Source organism: Cinclus cinclus, chromosome 29 (assembly GCF_963662255.1).
Source record: "Cinclus cinclus chromosome 29, bCinCin1.1, whole genome shotgun sequence".
Classification (NCBI taxonomy): domain Eukaryota; kingdom Metazoa; phylum Chordata; class Aves; order Passeriformes; family Cinclidae; genus Cinclus; species Cinclus cinclus.
The window spans coordinates 1,223,196-1,236,018 of NC_085074.1; the positions used below are offsets into that span (position 1 = coordinate 1,223,196).

At 50.5% G+C, this 12,823-nt stretch overlaps 1 protein-coding gene across 3 annotated transcripts in view; it reads left to right on the top strand.

The window, feature by feature from the left end:
* The window catches only part of SNRNP200 (small nuclear ribonucleoprotein U5 subunit 200), a 72,111-nt gene that overhangs the window by 9,435 nt on the left and 49,853 nt on the right, over positions 1-12,823 (top strand). For all 3 annotated transcript variants that reach the window (XR_009934062.1, XM_062510779.1, XM_062510780.1), the window contains exons 6-11: positions 494-592; positions 2,568-2,720; positions 4,187-4,286; positions 6,023-6,159; positions 7,189-7,272; positions 10,493-10,666. Coding sequence is in view for 2 of the 3 variants with exons in the window: in XM_062510779.1 (XP_062366763.1) it covers positions 494-592; positions 2,568-2,720; positions 4,187-4,286; positions 6,023-6,159; positions 7,189-7,272; positions 10,493-10,666 (747 nt within the window). In the remaining variant the exon portion in view is untranslated. The remainder of the gene's footprint in view (positions 1-493; positions 593-2,567; positions 2,721-4,186; positions 4,287-6,022; positions 6,160-7,188; positions 7,273-10,492; positions 10,667-12,823) is intronic.

Sequence of the window (12,823 nt, forward strand, 5' to 3'; positions counted from 1 at the left end):
CCTGGGGTGGATATCGGGATGGAGCTGGATCCCGGGGTGGATATCGGGATAGAGCCGGATCCCGGGGTGGATATCGGGATGGAGGCGGATCCCGGGGTGGATATCGGGATGGAGCTGGATCCCGGGGTGGATATCGGGATGGAGGCGGATCCCGGGGTGGATATCGGGATGGAGCTGGATCCCGGGGTGGATATCGGGATGGATCTGGATCCCGGGGTGGATATCGGGATAGAGCCGGATCCCGGGGTGGATATCGGGATAGAGCTGGATCCTGGGGTGGATATCGGGATAGAGCTGGATCCTGGGGTGGATATCGGGATGGAGCCGGATCCCGGGGTGGATATCGGGATGGAGGCGGATCCCGGGGTGGATATCGGGATGGAGGCGGATCCCGGGGTGGATATCGGGATGGAGGCGGATCCCGGGGTGGATATCGGGATGGAGGCGGATCCCGGGGTGGATATCGGGATATTTTGACGGCGCTGTCCCTCAGGAGGGGGACGAGGACGTGTACGGGGAGGTTCGGGACGAGGCCTCGGACGATGACCTGGAGGGCGACGAGGCCGTGGTGCGCTGCACGCTGTCGGCCAACGTGAGTGCCGGAACTGCGGGAATTCCGGGAATTCCGGGGGTGGGAAAATCTCCGGGAGTGCTGGAGGTGGGAAAAACGCCGGGAATTCTGGAGATAGGAAAAACTCTGGGAATTCTGGGGGTGGGAAAAACTCCGGGAATTCTGGGCATGGGAAAAACTCCGGGAATTTTGGGAATTCTCGGAATGCTCCACACGGGAAATCAGGGAATTCTGCACCTGGGAAAAACTCCGGGAATTCCGGGAATGCTCCACACAAGAATCAGGGAATTCTGGAGATGGGAAATATGGGAATTCTGGGAATTCTGGAGATGGGAAAGACTTCAGGAATTCTGGGAATGTTGCACGCAGAAAATGCAGGAATTGCAGGAATTCTGCACATGGGAAATACGGGAATTCTGGGAATTCTGCACATGGGAAATACAGGAATTGTGGGAATTCTGCCTGTGGGAATTCCAGGAATTCCAGAGATGGGGAAAATGGGAATTCCAGGAATTCTGCACATGGGAAATATGGGAATTGTGGGCTTCCTTGTGGGATCTTTATAGGGGTTTTTATGGGATTTTTATGGGAAGTTTTGGGATTTAGTGTCCCTAAAGGTTCCTGTTCCACTCCAAACCTGGGGAATAATGGGATTTTAATGGAATTTTTATGGGAATTTGATGGGATTTTTACGGGATTTTGTGTCCCTAAATCTTTCCCAAACCACAGGAATAATGAGATTTTTTTTTTTGGATTTTAATGTTTTGGGGTTTTTTTGGTGTTTTGTTTCCCTCAACATTTGCCATAATCCAGGAATAATGGGATTTTAATGGGATTTAATGTGTTTTTAATGGGATTTTTTTGGGATTTGGTGACCCCAAAGCCCAGGAATGAGGGGAAATATTGGGATTTTAATGGGATTTAATGTGTTTTTAATGGGATTTTAATGGGATTTTTTTGGGATTTGGTGTCCCCAAAGCCCAGGAATGATGGGAATTCTTGGGATTTTTAACAGGATTTAATGTGATTTTAATGGGATTGAATAGGATATAGTGGGATTTTAAAGGGATTTAATGGATTTTTAACGTGATTTAATGGGAGTTTTGTGGGATTTTGGGGGATTTGGTTTCCCCAAAGCCCAGGAATAATGGGGATTTTTATGGAATTTAATGGGATTTTTTTGGGGATTTTGTGTCCCCAAAGCCCAGGAAGAATGGGGATTTTGGGGGTTTTAATGGGATGTTAATGGGATTTAATGGGATGTTAATGGGATTTAATGTCTTTTTACTGGGATTTTTGTGGGATTTTTTGGGATTTAGTGTCCCCAAAGCCCAGGAATAATGGGAATTGTTCAGATTTTGACAGGATTTAATGTGTCTTTAATGGGATTTTATGTGTTTATAATGGGATTTAATGTGTTTTTAGTGGGACTTTTGTGGGATTTTTTGGGATTTGGTGTCCCCAGAGCCCAGGAATGATGGGATTTTTATGGGACTTACTGTGTTTTTAATGGGATTTAATGGGATTTTTAATGGGATTTAATGGGATTTTTGTGGGATTTAATGGGATTTTTGTGGGATTTGATGTGTTTTTAATGGGATTTTTTGGATTCGGTGTCCCGAAAGCCCAGGAATGATGGGACTTTAATGGGACTTACTGTGTTTTTAATGGGATTTAATGGGATTTTTAATGGCATTTAATGGGATTTTTGTGGGATTTAATGGGATTTTTGTGGAATTTGATGTGTTTTTAATGGGATTTTTTGGATTCGGTGTCCCAAAAGCCCAGGAATGATGGGATTTTTATGGGACTTACTGTGTTTTTAATGGGATTTAATGGGATTTTTGTGGGATTTAATGGGATTTTTGTGGGATTTGATGTGTTTTTAATGGGATTTTTTGGATTCGGTGTCCCGAAAGCCCAGGAATGATGGGACTTTAATGGGACTTACTGTGTTTTTAATGGGATTTAATGGGATTTTTGTGGGATTTCTCAGCTGGTGGCATCCGGGGAGCTGATGAGCTCCAAGAAGAAGGAGCTGCACCCCCGGGACATCGACGCCTTCTGGCTGCAGAGACAGCTCAGCCGCTTCTACGACGACGCCATCGTGTCCCAGAAAAAAGCAGATGAGGTCCTGGAGATCCTCAAGGTCGGTGGGAATTTTGTGGGATTTTTGGGGATTTTTATGGGAATTTTATGGGATTTTTTTATGGGGATTATTGGAGATTTTAATGGGAATTTTGTGGGATTGCAATGAGAGTTTTTCTGGATTTTAATGAGGATTTTTGTGGATTTCTATGGGAATTTTTGGGGATTTCTATGGGAATTTTTGGGGATTTTAATGGGAATTTTTATGGGTTTTAATGGGGACTTTTGGGGATTTCTATGGGAATTTTTGGGGATTTCTATGGGAATTTTAGGGGAGTTTAATGGGGATTATTGGGGATTTTAATGGGAATTGTATGGGATTTTAGTGGGAATTGTATGGGATTTTAATGGGAATTTTTGGGGAGTTTGATGGGGATTATTGGGGATTTTAGTGGGAATTTTTGGGGATTTTAGTGGGAATTTTTTGGGATTTTAATGGGAATTATTGGGGATTTCAATGGAAATTGTATGGGATTTTAGTGGGAATTTTTGGGGATTTCAATGGGAATTTCAATAGGAATGTCAGTGGGAATTTCGATAGGAATGTCAGTGGGATTTTTTGGGGAATTGGAATTTCAACAGGAATTTTTGAGGATTTCAGTGGGAATTTCACTGGCAATGTCAATGGGAATTTTTGGCGATCGTAATGGGAATTTCAATGGGGATTTCAGTGGGAATGTCACTGGGAATTTTGGGGATTTTAATGGGAACGTCAGTGGGAATGTCACTGGGGATTTCAATGGGAATTTCAATGGGGGTTTCACTGGGAATTTCAATGGGAACGTCAGCGGGGATTTCACTGGGAGCCGTCGGGGATCCCGACGGGAACGTCAGCGGGGATTTCACTGGGAGCCGTCGGGGATCCCGACGGGAACGTCAGAGGGGATTTCACTGGGAGCCGTTGGGGATCCCGACGGGAACGTCAGAGGGGATTTCACTGGGAGCCGTCGGGGATCCCGACGGGAACGTCAGAGGGGATTTCACTGGGAGCCGTCGGGGATCCCGACGGGAACGTCAGAGGGGATTTCACTGGGAGCCGTCGGGGATCCCGACGGGAACGTCAGAGGGGATTTCACTGGGAGCCGTTGGGGATCCCTGTGGGAACGTCAGAGGGGATTTCACTGGGAGCCGTCGGGGATCCCGACGGGAACGTCAGAGGGGATTTCACTGGGAGCCGTTGGGGATCCCCATGGGAACGTCAGCGGGGATTTCACTGGGAGCCGTCGGGGATCCCGACGGGAACGTCAGAGGGGATTTCAGTGGGAGCCGTCGGGGATCCCGACGGGAACGTCAGCGGGGATTTCACTGGGAGCCGTTGGGGATCCCCATGGGAACGTCAGCGGGGATTTCACTGGGAGCCGTCGGGGATCCCTGTGGGAACGTCAGCGGGGATTTCACTGGGAGCCGTCGGGGATCCCGACGGGAACGTCTCCGGGAACGTCAGCGTTGGTTTCTGCGTTTCCGCAGACGGCCGGCGATGACCGCGAGTGCGAGAACCAGCTGGTTCTGCTGCTGGGCTTCAACACCTTCGACTTCATCAAGGTGCTGCGGCAGCACCGCGTCATGAGTGAGTCCCGCGGCTCTTCCCCCGCGTTTCCTCCAGAATTCCTCCGGAATTCCCCCGGTATTTTTCCAGGATTTCCCCATGATTTTTCCAGGATTTTCCCACGATTTTCTCCATGGTTTTCTCCGTGATTTTTTCAGTGTTTTTCTCCATGATCTTCTCCATAGTTTCCCCCATGGCTTTCCCATGATTCTCCCGTGGTTTTCCCATGGTTTTCCCATGTTTTTTCCCAGGATTTTCCCACAGTTTTCCCACGGTTTTCCAACGATTTTTCCATGGTTTTCCCGTTATTTTCTCCATTATTTTCTCCATCATTGTCCCCAGGATTTTCCCCATTATTTTCTCCTTGTATTTTCCCATAATTTTCTCCAGGATTTCTCCATGACTTTCTCCTTGATTTTTTCCATGACTTTTTCTGATTTTTTCCATGATCTTTTCCATGATTTCCCCATGGTTTTTCCCATGTTTTTCCCATCTTTTTTCCATGACTTTTTCTATGTTTTCCCCCGTGCTTCCCCCATGGTTATCCCGTGCTTTTCCCATGGTTTTCCTGTGGTTTTTCTGATGTTTTCCCCATGGTTATTCCATGATTTCCCATGGTTATTCCGTGGTTTTCCCATGGTTTTTCCCATGTTTTTCCTGTGATTTTTGCCATGATTTCCCCATGTTTTCCCAGTGATTTTTCCCATGTTTTTCCAGAGTTTCCTGCATGATTTACCCCATGGTTATTCCATGTTTCCCCTACAGTTATTCCATGTTTTTCCCCTGTTTTTCCTGAGTTTTCCCGGTGATTGTCCCCATGTTTTTCCCATGTTTTCCCTGTGGTTATCCCACATTTTCCCCATAGTTATCCCACGTTTTTCCCACGTGTTCCCTGTGGTTATTCCATATTTTACCCATGTTTCCCCTGTGGTTATCCCACATTTTTCCCACATTTCCCTGTGGTTATCCCATGTTTTTCCCATGTTTCCCCCGTGGTTATCCCACATTTTTCCCACGTTTCCCCGTGGCTATCCCACGTTTTTCCCCCATTCTTCCCACGTTTCTCCCCCGTTTTTCCCACGTTTCCCCCGTGGCTATCCCACGTTTTTCCCCCATTCTTCCCACGTTTTTCCCCCATTCTTCCCACGTTTTTCCCCCATTCTTCCCACGTTTTTCCCCCATTCTTCCCACGTTTTTCCCCCGTTCTTCCCACGTTTTTCCCCCGTTCTTCCCACGTTTTTCCCCCGTTCTTCCCACGTTTTTCCCCCGTTCTTCCCACGTTTCTCCCCCGTTTTTCCCACGTTTCTCCCCCGTTTTTCCCACGTTTCCCCGTGGCTATCCCCCGTTTTTCCCCCGTTCTTCCCACGTTTCTCCCCCGTTTTTCCCACGTTTCCCCGTGGCTATCCCACGTTTTTCCCCCATTCTTCCCACGTTTTTCCCCCGTTCTTCCCACGTTTCTCCCCCGTTTTTCCCACGTTTCTCCCCCGTTTTTCCCACGTTTCTCCCCCGTTTTTCCCACGTTTCTCCCCCGTTTTTCCCACGTTTCTCCCCCGTTTTTCCCACGTTTCTCCCCCGTTTTTCCCCCGTTTCCCCCGTGGCTATCCCCCGTTTTTCCCCCGTTATTCCCACGTTTCTCTCCCGTTTTTCCCCCGTTTCCCCGTGGCTATCCCCCGTTTTTCCCCCGTTCTTCCCCCGTTTCTCCCCCGTTTTTCCCCCGTTTCCCCGTGGCTATCCCATTTCTCCCCGTGTTCCCCCAGTCCTGTACTGCACGCTGCTGGCCAGCGCGCAGAGCGAGGCGGAGAAGGAGCGGATCATGGGCAAGATGGAGGCGGACCCCGAGCTCTCCAAGTTCCTGTACCAGCTGCACGAGACAGAGAAGGAGGATCTGATCCGGGTCAGGATCCTCCTCCGGGCTCTGTGGGCTCTGTGGGCTCCGGCTTTGGGTGGGACACGGGGCCGCAGTCCCCCCAAAATGTGGGGGAGGTGACGCTGCCCTCGCCGCTTCTGCTTTCCCACGCTCTGCTTCCTCGGGGAAATTCCTGCCAAAATCCTGCCCCAAACACCCCTGAAATCACCCCAAACCCCACAGCATAACAAAAACGGTCCTTCCTGGTTTCTGGATGCCTTTCCCAAAGGAATTCAGGGAGCGGGAGCGCTTTGGAGGAGGCTGAGCCCTTTTCCCGGGGTTAAATCCCAGTTTTTCTCCTCAGGAGAAGTCATGAGTCACTTTTGTGAGGGGATATTTGGGTTTTCCCACCAGAAATGATTATTCCTGATTTATCAAAATGGTCACTCCTGGTTTCTGGATGCCTTTCCCGAATGAATTCAGGGAGCAGGAGCACTTTGGAGGAGGCTGAGCCCTATCCCTGGGGTTTTAATCCATATTTTTGCCCTCAGTAGGAACAGTCCTGGCAGGAGTGAGGGGAAATTTGGGTTTCCCCCAAAAATTGATTCTTCCTGGTTTATCAGAATGATCATTTCTGGTTTCTGGATGTCTTCTCCAAATGAATTCAGGGAGCAGGAGCACCTGGGATGAGGCTGAGCCCTTTTCCCAGGTTTTTAATCCAAATTCCTCCCCTCAGGAGAAGTCGGGACCTACATTTGTGAGGGGAAATTTGGGTTTCTCCCCAAAATTGATTAGTCCTGGTTTATCAAAGTGGTCAGTCCTGGTTTCTGGATGTCTATTCCTGAAGGAATTCAGGCAATGGGATCATTTTGGAGGATGCTGAGCCTTTCCCTGGGGCTTAATCCCAATTTTCTCCCCAGGACGAACGCTCCAAGCAGGAGCCACATTTGTGATGGGAAATCCAGTTTTCCTGCCAGAAATGGTTGTTTGTGGTTTATTCCTGAAGGGTTTCAGGGAATGGGGTCAGGTTGCAGGAGGCCGAGCCCTTGGCTGAGGTTTCCATCCCAATTTCCCCAGGAGGAGCGCTCGCGGCGGGAGCGCGTGCGCCAGTCCCGCATGGACACAGACCTGGAGTCCCTGGACCTGGAGCAGGCAGGAGAGGTGAAATCCCTGTGTGCTCTCACAGCACCCCAGCAAAACGCCAGCATACCCCAGCAAACCCCAGTAAACTCCAGCAAACCCCAGTAAAACCCAGTAAACTCCAGCAAAACCCCAGCAAACCCCAGCAAACCCCAGTAAACTCCAGCAAACCCCAGCAAACCCCAGTAAACTCCAGCAAACCCCAGCAAACCCCAGTAAACTCCAGCAAACCCCAGTAAAACCCAGTAAACTCCAGCAAAACCCCAGTAAAACCCCAGCAAACTCCAGTAAAACCCAGTAAAACCCCAGCAAAACCCCAGCAAAACCCCAGTAAAACCCAGCAAACCCCAGCAAAACCCCAGTAAAACCCAGTAAAACCCCAGCAAAACCCCAGCAATCCCCAGCAAATTCCCAACAAAACCCAGCAAACCCCAGTAAAACCCAGCAAAACCCCAGTAAAACCCCAGCAAAACCCAGTAAAACCCAGCAAACCCCAGTAAAACCCAGTAAAACCCCAGCAAAACCCAGTAAAACCCCAGCAAAACCCAGTAAAACCCCAGCAAACCCCAGTAAAACCCCAACAAAACCCCAGCAAAACCCCAGTAAAACCCAGTAAAACCCCAGCAAAACCCCAGTAAAACCCAGTAAAACCCCAGCAAAACCCCAGTAAAACCCCAGCAAAACCCAGTAAAACCCCAGCAAACCCCAGTAAAACCCCAGTAAAACCCCAGTAAAACCCCAGCAAACCCCAGTAAAACCCCAGTAAAACCCCAGCAAACCCCAGTAAAACCCCAGTAAAACCCCAGTAAAACCCCAGTAAAACCCAGTAAAACCCCAGTAAAACCCCAGTAAAACCCAGTAAAACCCCAGTAAAACCCAGTAAAACCCTGCTGCAAGTGCTGCTTGCACAGAGATCTCACAGGGAATGTGGATTCCCAGCTGGAGCCAGCAGCGTTCTCCTCAAACACGGGGAGAAGCCATTCCCATTTTTCCCCCATTTTCCCCCCATTTTCCCCCCATTTCCCCAAGTTCCCCCCCATTTCCACCATCTCCCCCCAATTTCCCCAATTTCCCCTAGTTTCCCTCCATTTTCCCCCATTTCCCTCCATTTCCCCCATTTTCTCCCCATATTTTCCCATTTCCCCCCGTTCCCCTTGTATTTCCCCCCAAATTTTCCCACCATTTCTCTCTCATTCCCCCCATTTTCTCCCATTTTCCCCCATTTTCCCCCAATCCCCCTCCATTCTCCCTGTATTTCCCCCCATTTTTCCCCCCATTTCTCCCCCTATTTTCTCCCCATTTCCCCCTGTATTTTTCCCCATTTTTCCCACCTTTCCCCCCCATTCCCCCCAATTTTCCCCCATTTTCCCCACCATTTCTCCCCATTTCCCCCCTTTCCCCTCCATTTCCCCCTCCATTTCCCACCCATTCCCTCTATATTCCCCCATTTTCCCCACCTTTCTCCCACATTTTCCCACCATTTCTCCCCATGTTTTCCCACCATTTTCCTCCATTCCCTCTGTATTTCCCTCCATTTCCCCCCCATTTTCTCCCCATTTCCCCCCTTTCCCCCTGTATTCCCCCACCTTCCCCCCCATTCCCCCCTGTATTTCCCCATTTTCTCCCCATTTTCCCCCCATTCCCCCTGTATTTCCCCCCATTTTCCACACCACTTCCCCCCCATTCCCCCCAATTTCTCCCCATTTTTCCCACCATTTCTCCCATTTTTCCCACCATATCCCCCCATGTTTTCCCACCATTACTCCTCATTCCCCCCAGTTTTTCTCCCCTTTTCCCCCAATTTTTATCCCCATTTCCCCCAATTTTTATCTCCATTTCCCCCCATTTTCCCCACCATTTCTCCCTGTTTTCCCACCATTTCTCCCCGTTTTCCCCCCATTTCCCCCATTTTCTCCCCATATTGCCCCCCCTTATTTCCTCCCCATTCTCTCCCCATATTTCCCCCCATCATCCTCCCTGTATTTCCCCCCTGTATTCTCCCATTCCCCCCTGTATTTCCCCCACTTCCCCCCCATTTTCTCCCCATTTCCCCCCATTTCCCCCATTTTCTCCCCATATTCCCCCCCATTCCCCCTCTACTTCCCTGCTCTATTCCCCCAATTTCCCCCCATTCCTCCCCGTTCCCCCCCATATTTCCCCCATCATCCCCCCTGTATTTCCCCCCTGTATTCCCCCATTTCCCCCTGTTCCCCCCCTGTATCCCCCCCTGTATTCCCCCCATTTCCCCCTGCTCCCCCCATTTCCCCCCGTTCCCCCCCTGTATCCCCCCCTGTATTCCCCCCATTTCCCCCCTGTATCCCCCCCTGTATCCCCCCCTGTATTCCCCCCGTTCCCCCCCCATTCTCTCCCCATTCCCCCCTGTTTCCCCCCGTTCCCCCTGTATCCCCCCTTGTATCCCCCCCTGTATCCCCCCCTGTATCCCCCCCTGTATTCCCCCCATTTCCCCCCCATTCCCCCCCAATTCTCTCCCCATTGCCCCCCTGTATCCCCCCCTGTATTCCCCCTATTTCCCCCCCATTCCCCCCCTGTATCCCCCCCTGTATTCCCCCCATTTCCCCCCGTTCCCCCCCATTCTCATCCCCATTCCCCCCCTGTATCCCCCCCTGTATTCCCCCCATTTCCCCCCCATTCCCCCCCATTCTCTCCCCATTCCCCCCCTGTATCCCCCCCTGTATCCCCCCCTGTTTTCCCCCCCATTCCCCCCCATTCTCTCCCCATTCCCCCCTGTATCCCCCCCCTGTGTTCCCCCCATTTCCCCCTGTATTCCCCCCATTTCCCCCGTTCCCCCCCCATTCTCTCCCCATTCCCCCCCTGTATCCCCCCCTGTTTTCCCCCCCATTCCCCCCCATTCTCTCCCCATTCCCCCCCTGTATCCCCCCCTGTATTCCCCCCATTTCCCCCCGTTCCCCCCCATTCTCTCCCCATTCCCCCCCTGTATCCCCCCCTGTATTCCCCCCATTTCCCCCCCATTCCCCCCCATTCTCTCCCCATTCCCCCCCTGTATCCCCCCCTGTATTCCCCCCATTTCCCCCCCATTCCCCCCAATTCTCTCCCCATTCCCCCCCTGTATCCCCCCCTGTTTTCCCCCCCCGTATTCCCCCCATTCTCTCCCCATTCCCCCCCTGTATCCCCCCCTGTATTCCCCCCATTTCCCCCCGTTCCCCCCCATTCTCTGCCCATATTTCCCCCCATCACCCCCGTATCCCCCCGTGTTTTGCAGGCTCTGGCTCCCCGGCAGGTGCTGGATCTGGAGGATCTGGTGTTTGCCCAGGGCAGTCACTTCATGGCCAACAAGCGGTGCCAGCTCCCGGACGGCTCCTTCCGGCGGCAGCGCAAGGGCTACGAGGAGGTTCACGTGCCTGCCCTCAAACCCAAAGCCTTCGGGGCCGACGAGGTCTGAGCCCAGAACGGGGCTCCCCACGGCTGGGGGGGCCTCGGGGTCAGCGGTGGCGGGACAGGACTCGGGGAGCGGGAAAAGGGAGGTGGAAATGGGATTGGGGGTGGATGGAGTTCCCAGAGGAGCCGGGGCTGCCCCTGCATCCCTGGGTTTTTTTTCAGTGTGGACAGCTCTGAGCTAGGTGGGGATGGGGTTTCGGTTTTTCCAAATCAAACATTCCCAAAAAGTCTCGGAAAAGAGAAAGCTCCAAGGAGATCTCGGAGTAGAACCTAAAGGGGCTCCGGGAGAGCTGGAGAGGGATTGGGATCAGGGATGGAGGGACAGGACACGGGGAGTGGGAAACTGGAGATGGAAATGGGGTTGGGGATGGAATTCCCAGAGGAGCTGGGGCTGCCCCTGCATCCCTGGGAATGTCCAAGGTCAGGGTGGCATCTGGGCCAAATCCTGCTCTTTCCAGACCCTTTTTTTTCCGCAAAAAATGAAGCAGGGAAATTGATTTATTCTCATTTCTCACAAGGATTTTTCACAGTGTTGGCAGCTCAGAGCTGCATGGATTGGGATTCCAGCTTTTCCAACCCAAATATTCCCAAAAATCTTCAATTGGAAAAGGGAGAGCTCCAAGGAGAGCTGAGAGTTCTTTTCCAGAGCCTAAAGGGGCTCCAGGAGAGCTGGAGAGGATTGGGATCAGGGATGGAGGGACAGGACACAGGGAGTGGGAAACTGGAGATGGAAATGGGATTTGGGGATGGAATTCCTGGCTGGGATGGAATTCCCAGAGGAGCCGGGGCTGCCCCTGCATCCCTGGGAATGTCCAAGGCTGTGTTGGAATCTGGGCCAGTGGAAGCTCCATGCTTTTTAGGGGCTTTCAAATCCCTTCCAGCCAAAACATTCCTGGGAAATCAGGCAGCAGGAAAAGCAGATTTCCTGGGATATTTGCATCCTGGGAGTTTTGCTGAGTCCAGGCAAAGGAAAAAGAAATTGAGCACCAGGAAAAGCAACTTCGGGGGGAAACTGGGGACCAGGAAAAGCAACTTTTCTGGAATATTTGTTGTCAGGAATAGCAACTTTCTCAGGAAACTGAGGACCAGGAACAGCAGCTTTCCTGAGGAACTTGGTACCAGAAAATGCAGGTTTTTAAGGAAATCAAGCTCCAGGAAAAATCAGGTTTTTTGGAAAACTGGGCACCAAGAAAAGCAGCTTTTCTGGAATGTTTGGTGCCAGGAATAGCAGCTTTCTCAGGAAATTAAACACCAGGAAAAGCAGCTTCTCTGGGAAATCAGGAGGCAGGAAAATCAGATTTCTCGGGAAATTAGGGACCAGGAAAAGCAGATTTCCTGGGAAATTGGGTACCAGAAAATGCAGCTTTTTTTGGGAATTCAGGCTCTAGGAAAAGCAGATTTTGTGGGATATTTGGTACCAGGAAAAGCAACTTTCTTTGGAAATTAGGGACCAGGAAAAGCAGCTTTCCTGCGAAACTGAGTAACATAAAATGCAGATTTTCTTTTTCTTTTTTTTTTTTTTTTAATTTGGCACCAGGAAAAGCAGCTTTTCTGGAATATTTGGTGCCAGGAAAAGCAACTTTCTCAGGAAATTTGGACCTGGAAAATCAGATTTCCTGGGAAATTGGGTACCACGAAAAGCAGCTTTTTTTTTTGGGAAATCAGGCTCCAGGAAAAGCAGATTTTGTGGAATATTTGGCACCAGGAAATGCAGCTTTTATTTTAAAACCGTGCTCCAGGAAAAGCAGATTTTTTTTTTTTTTTTGGGTAATTGGAGCCTCCTGGGATGGGATTTAAGCTCCTTTCCCACCAGAACCATTGCAGGGTTCTGTAATTTGCCAACCCCTCCCTCCTTCCCCATTTCTGACCCCACAATTTCCCCATTTCTGCAGGAACTTCCCAATTCCCCTTTTCCCACTGCTCCTCCTGTGCCCAGTTTCTCCTCCAGGGTTTTGTTGAGCTCTGCTTTTCCTGGAGCTGGGAATAAATTGAAAATTGGAATTTTCCATTGAATCTGAGAGTATGAAAAATGAATTTTCCCTTTTCTCCAGCTCTGATTAATTAGGAATTGTCCTTTTAGGATGAGGGAATTTTTTGTGCATCCATAATTTCTCCCACCTTGAACACCGGGATTGAGTTGGATTTCAGGATTTGG